The following is a 16,592-nucleotide window of genomic DNA, read 5'->3' on the forward strand; positions in this document are numbered from 1 at the left end:
CCAGATATTAATAACATGCTAGTTTCTAGGAACACATACTAAACAAAACATAAATTTCCTCATGGAAAAACATGCCCTTAGAATTTTTTAGAATTAGAAGCTGGACATGGTGTCACATGTTTGTGATCCCAGCCACAGGAGGAAGGACTGCTGAGTTTGAGGCTGATCTATGCAATGTAGCAGTATTCCATATCAGAAAACAAGGGTCTGTGGAGGGAGCTTGGTCGGTAGCTTGCTTGCATGGCATACAAGGCCCTGGGTTTGATCCTCAGCACCAAATAAACTGGGCACTGTAGTGCTTGTCTGTAATCCTACCACTTGGGAACAGGAGGCAGGAAGATCAGAGGTTCAAGGTCAGCTTCACCTACACAGTGAGTTTGATGCCCACTTAGGTATTCTAGGGGGCGGGCTACTTTTTAGGAGCCTTTGCTCTGTGTAAATTTCCTATTCAGTATTTCAGGTAGATGTCTAGGCAGTTGCTTCTTTAGTGTCACCCACTACTTAGAAATGGTTTTGTGTTTTTTTCTTCTATGAGATAATTTTGGTATATGTGTTCTCAACTACATATTTCAGAAATTTGATGGGAACTACTTTAATAAGACCAAACATTTGGCAACATAATGAATCCTTATAGACTCTCATATCCCCTGAGGGTAGTTTCATAATAGCAGCAGCCATTTCTTTAAAGGTTGTGTAACAAGTCTGATTGCTGGGGAAAACAAAAAACAAAAACCCACCAAACCCCCAAGAGTTTTTAGGCGTTTGGTTTTAGAACTACTAATCTTACATTCATAGGAGGTAGTATTAGACTTAAGGCCTTTACTTGTGAATAATTATTATAATCTTTTTCTAAGACACTGGTGTATTTCTTCCTTTCTGATAATCAGAATTATGTAACTGGCCTTTCTTCCTTTGTCTGCTGGGAAACTCAGCCAGGTCTGAGGCTGTTATTGTAAAGCTATAGACTTGTCTGAGGCTGGTTATTGTACAGCTGTAGTTCTTTTGTTTTTCTAGCTTTGCGTTATATTTTCTTCTTCTTCTCCTCCTTCTCCTCCTCTTCCTCTTCCTCCTCCTCCTCTTCTTCCTCCTCCTCTTCCTCTTCTTCCTCCTCCTTCTCCTTCTCTTCCTCCTCCTCCTCTTCTTCTTCTTCTTCATTTTTTTTTTTTTTTTTTGGTTTTTCGAGACAGGGTTTCTCTGTGTAGTCTGGCTGTCCTGGAACTCACTCTGTAGACCAGGCTGTCCTTGAACTCAGAAATCCACCTGCCTCTGCCTCCCAAGTGCTGGGATTAAAGGTGTGTGCCACCACTGTTGGCTTATATTTTCTTCTTATGTATTTCTCCTGGTCTTGAGTACAGCTGGTTTTACTTTACTGTTATTTTGTTATTTGTTTTCATTTTAGCTGATGCAGATTTTTTTGTAGAAGCAGGACAGAAATAAATAAAGAGAATCCATTCTGACTGTGTAAGACTTTCCAACTCAAAACCACTTTAGATTCATTTTCTAATTCCATTTTTTCCTACCTTAGTGGAGAAAGACTCCAGCTTAACTCTCATAATAGGAGGTCAAGATGTCCTGTGAAGTTCTGTGCCAACTAATGTGTAGAATTAAGAGAATACTTTGTTCATGGGTCTGGCTAAGGAGATACTGCCTATGAAGAGGGCTTATTAGAAAGAATGCTGGCTTTAGAACCAGGAAGACCTGATTTTTGAGTGAATTTAATAGCTTTAAAAACTTGGACAAGTTATTTAATCACTAAGTCTCAGTTTCCTCATCTACAAAAGTAGGATAATGTAGCTAGCCAGGTGGTACATACCTGAGATCCCAGCACTGACAAGGTAGAAGCTAGAGGGTTGGGAATGCAGGGTCATTATCTGTTCAAGGCCAGCTTGTGCTACCTGAGACCCCAAAACCACACAACAATGCAAAAAAAAAGCACTAAAAACAAAATAAAAACTAGATTTTTTTGCTAGTTTGTAGGATCTTTGTGATTCTTAAATAGAAACATGACTATATATATATATGTATATATACACACACACAATATAGTATAATAATGTTGAGTGCCTTTATTTGTCCAGTGCCACTTTATCCTCTTCTATTTGGGGTGATTTTTCTAAGAAGTTTTCTTTCTTTTCATAAATGAGTTGAACTTCATGGTTGTGGTGGCCAGGACTCTCTGGTCCATTGGTCAGATTTGCCAGTGACAAATCTATGTGTTTTCTCTAGCTATCTCCTAAATCCCTACACGATCTTGTCTTGTGTTGCCAAGTCTACCTGTGCCATCAACAACACCCTCATTGCTTTCTTCATTTTGACCACAATAAAAGGTAAGACATCCAAGAAGAATATAAAAGATACAGGGTTTTATCACACACATGCACGAGCTGACATGGTACTTACTATCACATTTGGGAGGCTGAGACAGAAAGATCTGGAATTGAAGGCCAGCCTTTACTGTATAGCAAAAACTTGTCTCAAAAAGAAAAATGCATTAAAAAAATTACATACAAATAACATTAAGATTATTATAGAAAGTTTTGATAAACCAAGAGAAAAGAAGATAAAGTCCTAAAAATCTACCACTCAGAGAATCACTGTTGACATAATCTTTCAAGAGTTCCAAGAAAATTATATGAGAATGCCAGTCTTGCCGGGTCGTGGTGGCCCACGCCTTTAATCCCAGCACTCGGGAGGCAGAGGCAGGCGGATTTCTGAGTTTGAGGCCAGCCTGGTCTACAGAGTGAGTTCCAGGACAGCCAGGGCTACACAGAGAAACCCTGTCTCGAAAAATCAAAACAAAACAAAACAAAAAAAAGAGAGAGAGAATGCCGGTCTGTCTTCTGTAGCTCTAGAAGAGAATGCCGGTCCTCTGTAGCTCTAGAAGAGAATACCTGTCCTCTGTAGCTCTAGAAGAGAATGCCGGTCTGTCTTCTGTAGCTCTAGAAGAGAATGCCGGTCTTCTGTAGCTCTAGTCCAGCTTTGTTGTTATTGACTCTCATTGTAGTCATGCAGATCTTTTGTAAATGCAGGACAGAAAGAAGGAAGAATCAATCCTCATTATAAGATGTCAAGGCCAGCCTTTGTTGTTGTAAGTCAGGCTAAGGGAGGATGACTTTGAACTACTAATCCTCCTGCCTCTACCTCCCAAGTGCTGGTGTTACAGGCTGAGCCATCACTACTGGCTAGTGCAGCTTCTTTGGAGCAGCACTTTGGTGGTATTTACTTCTGTGATTCTGAACTATGTAGTTACCTTATGAATGATACATTTTAGGCATTTTTAATTGTGTTCCATTATGAGAAGTGGAGATTCTCATAGGACTTTTGTACCAATGTTTCTGCTTCCTCTTTGTTTGATTTTCTTTTTTTTTCTTGTTTTCTTTTTTCTTTTTTTGGTTTTTTGAGAAAAACAAAACAAAAACAAAAAAACAACAACAACAAAAAAAAAACCAAAACAAAAAGAAAACTGTGGCACCAATAAATAAATAAATAAATCTGCCATCAAATATTACATTTCACAACACTGTGTATTGCTCACTGCTGGACAAAGCAGCAACTATTAGTACTTTTATTTTTTATTATTACTTTTGCTTTTTTCTGTGTGATTACTCTAGTCTTATACTGTGCCTTATTTTTCCTGGAATTGGTTTTTTTTTTTCATTTTTGTTTTTAATTTAATCTATTATTATGTGTGTGTATGATGTATTCATAGGGACACACATGCCATGGTTCAAGGGACCTTTCTTGCTCAGCCTAAATAACTGGAATATGTGTCACCTTGACCAATGCTGAAAATGTCACTTTTGTTTATTATTACTATGACTGTTATTCTTGTTATTAGTATTGATATGTCACTTTACTTTAAAGAGCTACTTAGAAGACAAAGGTAGTAGGGTCATAAGTTCAAGGCCTGCCTTTGCTTACATAGTGCACCAGAGGGCCAGCCAACCAACTTAGACCCTGATTCAAAAGTGTATAAGTAATGCCAGTCATAGTAGCACATGCCTGTAATCTCAGGTTTGGAAGGTAAACGTACGAGAGTCAGGATTCCAGGGTCATCCTCAGCAATATAGTGAGGAGTCTGAGGCCAGCCTGGGTTGCATGGAAGAGCTGACAAGTTGGCTTAGCAGGCAAAGGAGCCTGCCACTAAGTGTGACAGTCTGAATTTGATTCCCAGGACCCACATGATGGAAGGAGAGACACAGCTCTCACAAGTTCTCCGATGACTTCCATACTCCTTCTATGGACATACACAAATAATTTTTTTTTTAACTTGGGGGAAAAATGGTTCTAAGTAAGTTTCAGAGCTATAGTTTTGGTTCCAAAGAAAAGCTTTTTACTAATGACTTGATTTCTGTTGAATAAATTCATAGCCATTTTAAAATGTTATACAAACAATTTTGTTTAATGTTTTATGAACATTGCAAGTTGGTTTAACAAATTTGTATGACCCTCCTGAAAGGCTATTTATCAGTAGTCTTAAAAAATGTTTGTATTTTTTATTTATTCTGCTTTTTGTTTTTGAGACTGTGCCTCTCTATGTTGCTCTGGTTGTGTCTGGACCTCACTATGTAAATGAGGTTGACCTTGAACTCACAGAGCTCTGCCTGCCTCTGGTTCCTGAGTGCTGTGGTTAAAAGCGTGTGCCTCCATGCCTGCCTTATTTATTCTTCTTTTGAGAGCCTATCCTAAAGTAATACAGAGGGTTGAATATGTAGCTTACCTGGTAGAGCAATTTGCCCAGCATACACAAAGCCATAAGTTCAATTCCCAGCACTGCATAAATTTTGTGTGCTGCGGTTCTTTCTAAAGTAATACAGGTATTAAACACAAATTTGCCATTTTCTTTGTAATTTTCATTTTAATTTTAAAAATTAGAAATAGTTCAAGCACTTTGGTAAGAATAAAATAAATTTATACCAAACAAAAAGCAAGTGTTTTTCCACCCTCCCCCCATCTCCATGTCTCATAGACATTTGTTCTGAAGGCTGGCTCTTCCCTAGTGCTGGACATTTGTTTTCCACTGTTGTCTGCTATGAATAGAGTCTATCACAGTGTTCCTAATCTATTAAAATATTTGAAGAATTCTCTCTTAGTTATATTCTCTCTGAACCCACTTTGATTCTTCAAGTATATTAGTAATGCCTAATAATAGTTCATTCAGTGAAACTGGGTTAGTTATACATTCTTCAAGCCCTGTTTCTAGAAGTTGCATTGCATAAACAGTAAAACTAAAGATAGTATAATTCACTTTCAGTTACTTTTTTTGGCTTTTTGAGACAAAGTCTCACACTTGCCTCTGTTTATTATAGCTCAGATATAGGCTGAGCTCAGCATGATAGTGCAGAGATACAGTGAGGTCTGGAAGGAGATTGTTTAGGCTTATGTCCTTTTGTATCTCCACTTCCTGATCTGTAAGATGGGGATGTAATAGTGATTGAAAAGCCTGCAGTTTATGGTTTATGGCATGTGGCATGCTCATGGTTCTGTTTGGAACAAAGTAGTGCTCGACGTTTTCCCACTGGTATGCTTAGACTGCTTTGAAACAGCCTTCCCTGTTAAAAGAGCCCAGTTGGCAAGGGATGTGAGTGCACTGGGTCTGCCTCGAGCCGTTCCTCTGCCTCCTGTTGCCTCAGATGCTGGTGCAATTTCCTTTTCTGATACTCCTATGGAACCTTAGCCCTGTTGGCCAGTATTCTGGTCTGTCCCACTGCCTGCCCGCCCTGGGACAGGTCACTGTCTATGACCCAGACTCTTGACTATCCCTTTGCTACCTTCATGTCCTGAGCCAGCCCACTGGCTTCTTGTCTCATCCCTACGTCTGTCTGTCTCCTGCTCTGCCTTGCTGTTGTGTCACTTACCCAGGCCCTCGGGATGGTGCAGTCCCTGAAGCACCACCTTGCAGAAGCTTGTTTTGGTCCCCACCCTGATATGGAATTGGAAAATATATTCAGAGTTAGATTGGGTAATGTCATTCCCTGATCCAGCAGCTAGTCCCATATCCACTTAGCTAGTTTATCCTAATGTTTTCATCAGTGACCAGGCCAAAGGTCAAGTTTTGCTCATGAAATCTATGGACTGTACTTGCAAATACTAGCAAGTTATATCATTTGGGGTAAAACTCATATCCCTCTTGTCAAAGGTCTTCCTAGTTAGACATTATTTCAGTTTTAGACCTGTATATATTAATTTTGGATTATTTTTGGAACTAAGCCCTTCACGCTTTGACTTCTGCCTGCTTATTGCAATTTTATATGGTAGATTTTAAGTTTTAATTTAACTATATCAGGTGTAACACAAAAATATAAAAACTGGGCTGGGAATGTAGCACAGCTGGCAGAGCTCTTGCCTCGATGATATAATAATCTCTAGCACTTCATAAACTAGAGGTGCTGGCCTCTACCTGAGGACCTAGCATTTGGAAAGACCAGAAGTTCAAGGTCATCCTCAACTACATTGCAAACCCAAGGCCAGTCCAAGTGATAGAAGACTGTCTCAAAAAAAGGGGAGGGGGGTGAGGTTTCTCTTCTGGATGCTGGTAGCATTCTACCTCTTAATCTGGGTACCAGGACTCAGTAGTTCATGAAACTTCATTTATCTTTATACTAACGACTCCTATGTCTTTCTTTTTTGTTTTTGTTTGTTTTGTCTTGAGACAGGATCTCAAGTATTCTAGGCTGACCTTGAACTTACTATACAGCAGAGATTGACTTTGAACTCCTTAATTCTCCAGCCTCCATGTCACTTGTCCTCATCCAGAGTCCCTGCCCCCCTCCACTGTCTGTTAATTAGCATCCTGCCTATTCTTAGCACTGCTCCCTCAAATCCTCCCATTCTTCATATGCTGTTTCCTTAGCCGCTGGGTCTCACTTACTCACTGTTCAAAGCTCAGGTGTCAGCATCCCCCAATGGGTGTGGCCTGCCTCCGATGTACTACTTTCCTATATTTTGTATTGTTTACTGCGAACTCCATGAGGACATACCTGAGTCACCCATCTCCTTGACACCCAGCATATGTTTGACACAGCAGACTCTGGTGTTTGTTTATCACAGTTTGTCTGAAATATTTGGTCACCTTTTAATTTTTTCCATCTTCCCTGCCCCTTTGCTATCCACATATCATCCTAACTGGATGGCTTCTTCATTCTTCTTATCTTTCTGAGATTTCTTCAAAACCTACCAGCCCTTTCTAAGTCTTTGTGCACCTCCATGCCTGTCTTGTTGTCTCATACCCAGACACCAGGCCATTAACTGTAGGACCATCATGCTTCTACCCCAGAATTCAGGCCTCAGCTATCCAGTCATTATTTTATTCTAGAGAGCATCCCCATGCCAGGCCCCTGCCATTCTGAGTTCTCAATTGTCCATCTGTAGGATTTGATCCATCTTAAAGTAGATTTTATGTTGTGCTTCTCAGGTTACATTACCCTCTGTTAATGCTTTGTGGCTTCTTCCTCAAGGGCATTGGTTTGCTTTATTGTGCTTTCATTATTTTTTTGGAACAGGGTCCTGACTGTCTGGGAACTCGATCTGTAGACCCTGGTGGCTGGCCTTGAACTCAGAGATCTGCCTGCCTCTGGCTCCCGAGTGCTGGGATTAAAGGCGTGATACACCATCTCCAGCTATGTGCTTGCTTTTTAAAAGGCTCTCCTATGTATATTACTGATTGACATTCATTCATCCGGTCAGTTACACATTCACTGTGTGTGCTGCAAAAGGAAGAGACTTACTGCCCTTGAGAAATTCCCAAGATAGGGAAGAAAGGGCAAACTGGCATTACTAGTGTCTTCTTAACAAGAGTTGAAAGGATGGACTGGCAAAGGTGGGCAGCTTTAGGTTCTGTATTTAACTTTACTTCTAGGCCTTGGTTTCTACATGTGTGAAATGAGTAGAATATGTGATTTTATCATGATAAATGTGTCACAAGAAAGTGAGCTGAAAGTTCTTTTGCAAGCTGTTGCGATGTTTCCCTGAAGGCCTCTTTGAGTCTGGCACCTACTTGAGGTAGACATTACACAATGCATGCCACCTAGTAAGGGAGCATCAAGTGCTAGCTGTAACGGCTTTTGTTAACGCTGCTTGAGTTCTGTGGCCACTGTGGGATGACAGGGCAAGAGCTCAGGTGGAAAGAATAGCATGAGCACAGACACATGAACAGAAGGGCATGCTGTTTCAGCAACCGTGCAGTGGTGGTGTAAGTGGAAGGCAGGCGTGTGGGCAAGTGATGAGAGGTGAAGAGACAGAGCGCAGATAGTGAGGGTCGTGCTTGGTCTTGGAGTTTGATTGATGCATTGGGAATTCAGAAGCCTGCCTATGGGTGGATGGATGGATGGATGGATGGATGGAATTTATCTATCTATCTATCTATCTATCTATCTATCTATCTATCTATCTATCTATCTATCTATCTATCTTTATAGGCTAACCTTGAACTCACAGAGGTTTGCCTGCTTCTGCCTCCCAAATGCTGGGATTAAAGGCGTGTACCACCAGCACCACCATGGCCCAACTTTGTTTTTGTGTTGTTTGTTTTTTGTTTTCCAGTACAGGGTCTCTCTGTGTAGCTCTGGCTGTCCTTGAACTAGCTCTGTAGACCAAGCTAACCTCGAACTCATAAAGATCCTCTTGCCTCTGCCTCCTAGGTGCTAAGATTAAAGATGTGTGCCACCACTGCTGGGCTCTGGCTTTGTTTTTTCTAGAGCCAAATTTATTTATTTATTGCATTTGAGGAGCTCTTCAATGATATTCTTGGCTTGAGATGCTTTGTCATAGTCCTTAACCACTATACAACTACAACCAACCACGTTGTGGAATTTCCCCTCTTGATCAACTCTACAGAGGCACACCCATTCCCCTAGTTTCTTGCTGTCATCAAATTTAATTAATGTGATTTGGTGCTGAGCACAAAGGGCCTCCACCAACTTGACATACACAGGCTTTTCACAGCTGGACGCGAGCACACAAAGATGGGCTTGGCCCTTGTCTGAGTCTTTGGCAGCTTTGAGAGATCTACATGGTAGGCCATTGTAGATGAGAGTGTTTTCCAGTACTTGTTGTCAGGCAGGATGAACAATCCCAGCAGCCATGCCTTGTTTGCCCATGGCAGTGGCTTATGGCTGAAGTCCAATATTGAATGCACTTGAGCCTCTGCTGTCACGTGACTTGGTAGTAACAGGAACAAACTGTGTTTTGATTTTTGAGACAGGGTCTCAGGCAGCCCAGGACTATTTCAGCTAGGATGAAGGTGGTGTTGAGTTCCTGGTGCTCCTGCCGTGCCTTTGCTGATGTTATAGGTGTGCGCTGCAGTACCTGGCCTAGTCTTTGTAGATTAGTCACTGCCTGTTTTACAAGAGTCCTTTGCTGCTTCTGTGAAGGAAGGGGCCAACTAGAAAGAGATTTCTGAACACTGGTGACAGATGAGAACAAGAACTGACTTCAGAGGTGGACCTGTGGGCCTGGGGACTGGTGTAAGAGGGAATGTGGAGCTGAGGTATCCAGCTGGACGTCAATGCCTCTTATTAATAGGAAGCAGGCGGAACTGATTCTTCTTGCCTAAGATTTCCATGCAGGCATTGGGAATGTAGCTCAATGGTAGAGTAATTGCCCAGCAAGGTCATGGGTTGCAATCCCTAGTACTAATAAAACAATTAAAATTATTTAAGATGTCATCCCAGGGTTGGGTGTGGTAGCAGATACCTTGAATCCTAGAACTCAGGAGTCTGAGGAAGGCAGATTGCTCTGAGATCCAGGCTAACTTGGCCTACATAGTGAGTTCCAGGATAGCCTGGGCTACATAGAGACCCTGTGCATAAATAAACAAACAAAGCACATTTTCTAAGTTCACCCTATTCCTCTCTTAGCCTTTTTTCTCTCTTGGGTCTTACAGATGTCTGTTCCAGACAAGCAATTACTGATTTTAGGCAATTAGGGCAGGAAGGTAACTGTGTTTATTTCATTATTTGGTGTTTCCTGGGGCCAAGAATGAGGTGATGGTCATGTACTTTCACCTTATTTGTATGAATGAATGAACTGGAGCAATAATCTTCCAACTCGGACAACACATACATGTATGGGCCTACCAGATGCATACAAAACACGTGAAATAAAAAACTCTCTAGCATTTCCCCACTCTTAGCCAATTTCCCACAAGTTGTTATTCAAGCTTTTGGCAAGGTCAAGGAATCCTGAACCTACTTTTGCCTTTCTCATGGGTACCAACCCCCATCCCTCCCACCCCCAGTCCCCACCCCCGTGATGTGGTTCTGGTTCCAGAGTCTATAACAGAAGGTGGGAGGAGTCCTCTCTTGGTGTCAGGACTTGGCTGGGCATGTTTCTGTGTCTGCTTAGTTGTTTTAGCAAGTACCTGAAGTCCAGAACATCTTGTCTGTTACTCATCAGTACGGGGGACAGCCTTATTCCAGGAACTCTGCTCTTTGTCCTCTGCATCCAACTTCCTCCTGTCCCTGTCATCTCCCTATCTACTGTTTTGTCCACCACAATTATTCTTAGTTTGCAGTTTCTTGGTTTGAAGAATGTTCAGCGTTCTTTTGTCTACTTCCTCATCTTTTTATTTTATTTATTATTATTATTATTATTTTTTTTTTTTTGGTTTGGTTTTTTGATACAGGGTTTCTCTGTGTAGCCTTGGCTGTCCTGGAACTCACTCTGTAGACCAGGCTAGCCTCGAACTCTCGAACTCAGAAATCCGCCTGCCTCTGCCTCCCAAGTGCTGGGATTAAAGGCGTGCGCCACCACTACCCAGCGAAAGTTTTAGAAAGAAAACAGATAACCTGAACCTGATGGCGTAAGCTTTATCTCTTAAAATTTCATTTAACAAGGTTTTGTAAATATCTTTTCATGTCATCATAGATTCTTTTAGTACATTCATAGTGATTACATAGCAGTCCATTTTGTGTAGAGAATAGACTCATTATTAATAAAAAGAATACACTCTTAGCTTGATGTGAGGGCTTGGAGGACTTATATAAACGGATTGCTGCAAGTGTGATGCCAGCTTTGGCTACAGAGTGAAACCAAAAAGTAAACATCAATAATCGGTTTTTATTTAGAAAAAAAGAAACATGCAGCTTGGAGATAGAGGCGTTACCGAGTGATGAGTTTTGAAGCTCTGAGCGTCACGAGCTGTAAGTGCAGGTCAGGAACTTGGTGCACTAGTCGTGAGGTTAATAGATGTTATCTGTTTGTAAGCCTTTGGACCACAGTTTTTATAAATCTTTCTGACTCTGAAATTTTCTTAAGAAACATAACTATGGCGTCACAAGTTGCTAAAGGTGGTGATTTTGACTTCCATGGGAACTAAGCCAAGTAGTTTGCTTGTTTGAGTTTGCATAGTACCTTGCATACAGGAAACACTTGACAGGTCATTGAGAATTTAGGAGTTTCACATTGATGTGGACTTGTTGAGTGAAGCCCTGACTGACGAGGCTGGGTTATTCCACACCTTTGTTTCTTTTCACAGGCAGCGTTTTCCTCAGTGCTATTTTTCTTGCCTTAGCAACATACCAGTCTCTGTACCCAATCACCTTGTTTGCCCCAGGACTTCTCTATCTCCTCCAGGTAAGCACTTGCTGGTGCCACTGCCCAGTGATACTCAGTACATGGCCTGGTCCCTTCTGGGGGGCGGGGGCGGAGCAGGAAGGGCACAGTCCACTAACAGCATTTGGAGCTAGGGATGTACCTCAGTGGTTGGATGCTTACATAGCATACATGAGGCTCTGGTTCAATCCCTAATACCACAAAACCAAAACAGAACATTTTTTAAAATGTTTTTGAAATTGGGCCTTGAACTGAAGACACCTTACTTCTACTTGAAAAGATAAAGACTATTATGAAACAAAGGAGACTTCAAAGTCACTAAGTTCTAATTGTGTCTGTCGTTGCAAGTGTGTAGAGACAGTTCACTTAGAATGTTTGTAGTAGGGACCCACTAAACACGGTATTTTGTTTCACCCAATATACATAGACCTCATTGAGTTCATTTAAAGTTTTTACTCTTATCAAGAGCACTTGCCTTATAAAGGTCTTACAGCAATTAAACAAAATGGGAAATTTTAAACTGTGTCTGCTATTTGCAATAAGCAGTAAACTCCACACTAATGAAAGAGATGGTAGGTATTATCCTTTTTTTTGAAACGTGACACACTGACCAGCCTTATACCATCACCCCTGGCTGACCTCTGCGCTACTTTGCAACCCAGGCCCCTTAGCAAACAAGAACATAGTAAGTAAGTGGCCACTACAGAGCACAGTATCAAAGGCTACTGAGGACTAACGTTTGTGGAGAATAAATACCCTGCGTGTAAAGCACTTATGCTAAGCCCTCTGCAAACATCACCTCACCTTAACCGTAGAAACTTCATGGGGTAGGCTATATCATTAGCTGTGTGGTGACTAAATAGATTTCACTTGACATGGGAATCAAAACTGGAATTTTGGGAGGTTCGGTCACTCACCTAAGCCATCAAATTACAGCACTGCGCTCTGTGCGCAGGCAATCTGACTCAGGAGTGTGCTTTCTTTTTTTTTTTTTTGGTTTTTCGAGACAGGGTTTCTCTGTGTAGCCCTGGCTGTCCTGGAACTCACTCTGTAGACCAGGCTGGCCTCGAACTCAGAAATCCACCTGCCTCTGCCTCCCAAGTGCTGGGATTAAAGGCATGCGCCACCACCGCCCGGCAAGGAGTGTGCTTTCCAACCATCTCTCTTTTCAGCTCGTGTAGAGTGTACACCTCAAGCTTGAGATGTAGCTTGGTAGTACAGCACAACAGTTAGCATTCATTTAGGCTCTAGGTTTGATCCTTAACTACTTGCCTACCCTATAAAAAAGAACACACATCAAATTGGCTCCAAACGGACCCAAGTCTATCCTTAGAAGAGAGATGTTTGCTGAAAGTGTGTAGTCAGCAGCACTGGGTTCAAGTCCAGGAGAGCAGTTAGGCCACGTTAGACTGTACACCTCACTCATTAAAACAGGCCATGTCTTACCGTTATAACTTACTTGGTGATAGAGAATCATGTTGATGCACACAATGGTAAAAGATGAATTTATTCCTCTTTATTAGTAATATGTAGTAGAAAGTTGTTTTTCTTTTCTTCTTTTTGTGCTGAGAATTGACTGTAGGGCCATACCCATGCTACTCAAGTACTTTCACTAAGCCTCAGCCCTTTTTTTACTTGTTTTGTTTTGTTTTGTTTTTCGAGACAGGGTTTCTCTGTGTAGCCCTGGCTGTCCTGTAATTCACTCTGTAGACCAGGCTGGCCTCGAACTCAGAAATCCACCTGCCTCTGCCTCCCAAGTGCTGGGATTAAAGGTGTGCGCCACCACTGCCCGGCTTCTTTTTCTTACTTTTTAAAAAATTTGAAATACTATTTACTAAATTGCCCAAGCTGTCTTTGTACTTACTATGTAAGGCACGCCTTCTCAGTAACTGGAATTACAGGCTTGCATTTCCAGGCTGAGCTGGAGTAAATCAATCTTCCCTCCCTCCTTCCCTCCCTCCTTCCCTCCCTCCTTCCCTCCCTCCTTCCCTCCCTCCCTTCCTTCCTTCCTTGCTCTTTCCCTCCTTTTCTCCCTTCCTCCCTTCCTTTGTTTTCTTTCCTGTGTACCTTTCTTCTGTCCTTTTACTCATCTTTTTTTGTATATACATGTACATACATTTACATACATGTGTCGTGTGTGTGTGTGTGTGTGTGTGTCCCCATGTGAATTGAACATCCAGAGGGCAGAGGAGGTATCTACCCTGTCCCAGCATTCTCTTCCTTGTTTTCTTGAGACAGGGTCTCCACTGAACTTGGACCTAGGCTGGTAGACAAAAAGCCCCATGAACCCTCTTGGCTGCTGGGGTTTCAAGGATGTTTGCAGCCATGTCTGGCTTTTTATCTGAATGTGGGAGTTTGAACTTGGGTCCTCATGCTTGCACAGAGGAAATAAGTGCTCTTAATTTCTGAGCTTTCTTCCTAGCCAGTGAAAAAAATTTTTCTTATTTTCTAGTTGGATCTAAGCCTGTGAAAAGTTTTATAGTTATTATATGCAAATCCAGATTGTTCATCCGAAAGCTTGAGCCAGACTGTGGTGTCACCAGCAGTGCCCACAGAGGAGTGAACTGCTTCCTTGTCTGCCAGCACTGGCTTTTCAAGGTAGATTTATAGTTGCCAGTTTAGTAGACGGATCATTATGTGGTGAAATTACTTGGTTTTGATATTTTTTCCTAATGTTTTTAGTATGTGTAGGCCAGAAGTCCAAATGAGGTGTTCTCTAGTGCTCTCCACATTTTTTTTTTTTTTGAGACCAAGTCCCACTAGATGATATTCTGGGTGACTTTGGAACTCACTGTATAGACCAGGCTAGCCTCAAACTCAAGAAATTTGCTTGCCTTTGCCTCCTTAGTGCTAGGATTAAAGGCATATACCACTGTACCTGACATGTCTACTTTATTCTTTGAGAGTGCCTGTCACTGAACTTCCATGAAGCTCACTGGTTCAGCTAGACTGGCTGGCCAGCAAGCCCCCAAGATCCACCTGTCTCTGTGATTACAGGTCCATGAAAACATGCTAGACACTTTAGGGATGATGGGGGATTTGAACTCTGGTCCTCAAGCTTGTACAACAAGCACTTTACACACTAAGCTAATTCCCTAGCCCATCTATTTTCTTCCTTCCCTTCTTCCTTCACCTTTCTTCCTTCTTTCCTTCCCCCCTTTGCTTCATTCTTCCAAATGCTGGGATTACACATGTATGCCTCCATACCAGCTGAATTTCCCTTCATCTTTTATATGTATATCCTTTAGGAAATCTGACCCGAGGCCAGCAAGATGGCTCATCTGATAAAGGTGCTTGCCTCCAAGTCTAATGACCAGAATTATATCACCAGAATCAAATTGGGGAAAGAGAACCAATTCCTACAAGTTGTCCTCTGACTTCTACATGTGCACTGTAGCACATATATGTACAAATACATACATAAAAATATTAATAAACAAATGTCTTTTTAATGGAGCCTGAATATAGCAAGGTTTAGAATTTAAATTAGGTATAAAATGAAAAATAAAACTAAATAGATGAAAATAGATAATATATACTATATAGATAACAGATGATAAATAGATAATATATACTATATAGATAATAGATGATAAATAGATAATATGTACTATATAGATAATAGATGATAGATAGACAATAGATACTATATAGATAACAGGTGATAAATAGACAATAGATGCTATATAGATAAGAGATGATAAGTGTTTGATGATTGTATCATCTCAACCTTTTTCCATACTTGAGATTTCTCAGAACAAGACAAAAGGAACTAGGAGACAGCGTCTGACATCTTGGTTCAGACACCCTTGGTCTAACTTTCGTCTTTACTTTCCTCAATTATAAAATAGGATAATGGGTCAGCAAAATGGGCCAGCACATAAAGCAGTTGCCACCCAAGCGTGACAGCCTGAGTCAGATCCCCTGAACCCACGATAGAAGAAGATACCTCATTTCCCAAAGTGGTCTTCTGACTTCCACACTCACACCAAGGCGTGAGCATACCCTGCTTATGTATCATACACAAACACAAAAACAAACATACAGACACACACATATACAATAATAATAATGATAGTAATAGCAATAATAAATAAAAATGTAAGATGGGATAATAGCACCTGTTGAAATGGTTCATACATGTTGAGTATCTAGAATACAGTCTAGTGGGAGCTTGGTAGTGTAGTTATTGGTATGCACATGGCAGCAGTGTGGTTATGGAACAGACACAGTTACCAATTTGTAAGTATGAGGAGCAGTGAGGGGAAAGAAAACTACTTCTTTTCTAGAATCAAAGGAACGCTAAAATTAGTGTACTTCCTCTTTTGACAACATAAATCTGCCTTCATTTTGCTGGTAGTTTCTAGAGACTGCAAAATGTAGATAGTGGATAAGCTAATGTCTCATCAGAGCCAAAGGCAAAGGCTGTTTTTCTGTCCTCTCAAGAGACAGAGGGTCAGAAGCAGGGATGCTGCATCTGGTTCCCTGGTGAGTTACTGATGAAAATGATAGTTTGAGCCCATCTGTTCCCTTCCCCCAACTCTGCTCTTCCTTTGACCTTGGCTTGGAGCCTAGTTTCCAAATTAGAGAGACACTCACAGTGTATGATCTGATAGCATGCAGAATCAAACAGTCCTGGTATGCCCAGCACTAGAGTCCACAGTGAAAAACAAGCCTAGTGTACAAGACCCAGAAGCTGAGTAGAACCCCTCCCTCCTGGTAATACATGTTTGTAACTCTAATACTCAGGTTACTGAAGCAGAGGGAATGTCATAAGTTTGGGGCCAGCCTGATTACATAAAGGGGTCCAGGCTAGCATGAACAACATAGCAATCAAAACAAAACAAACAAAGACGTAGGGGAGGGGAGAAAAGGCTTGAAGTGGTGATGTTGGTGAGAGAGACTAGGGGTCAGGCTAAAGGAGCTCCTGGAACAATACAGGAAGATTTTTTTCTTCCCTCCTCCCTCCATTTTGCTTGGAATTCATTCTATCTCTGTCTCTCTCTCTGTCTCTGTCTCTCTCCCTCTCTCCCTCTCCC

At 41.4% G+C, this 16,592-nt stretch overlaps 1 protein-coding gene and 1 pseudogene across 1 annotated transcript in view; one reads left to right on the plus strand and one right to left on the minus strand.

Moving 5' to 3' along the window:
- The window catches only part of Pigu (phosphatidylinositol glycan anchor biosynthesis class U), a 71,528-nt gene that overhangs the window by 24,915 nt on the left and 30,021 nt on the right, over positions 1 to 16,592 (plus strand). Inside the window, exons 6-7 of the mRNA XM_028775280.1 lie at positions 2,227 to 2,327; positions 11,477 to 11,574. Coding sequence (XP_028631113.1) covers positions 2,227 to 2,327; positions 11,477 to 11,574 — 199 coding nt within the window. The remainder of the gene's footprint in view (positions 1 to 2,226; positions 2,328 to 11,476; positions 11,575 to 16,592) is intronic.
- On the minus strand, positions 8,709 to 9,098 carry LOC114627450 (annotated as a pseudogene).

The sequence above is a fragment of the Grammomys surdaster genome, unplaced genomic scaffold (genome assembly GCF_004785775.1).
Source record: "Grammomys surdaster isolate TR1022 unplaced genomic scaffold, NIH_TR_1.0 254, whole genome shotgun sequence".
Taxonomy (NCBI): domain Eukaryota; kingdom Metazoa; phylum Chordata; class Mammalia; order Rodentia; family Muridae; genus Grammomys; species Grammomys surdaster.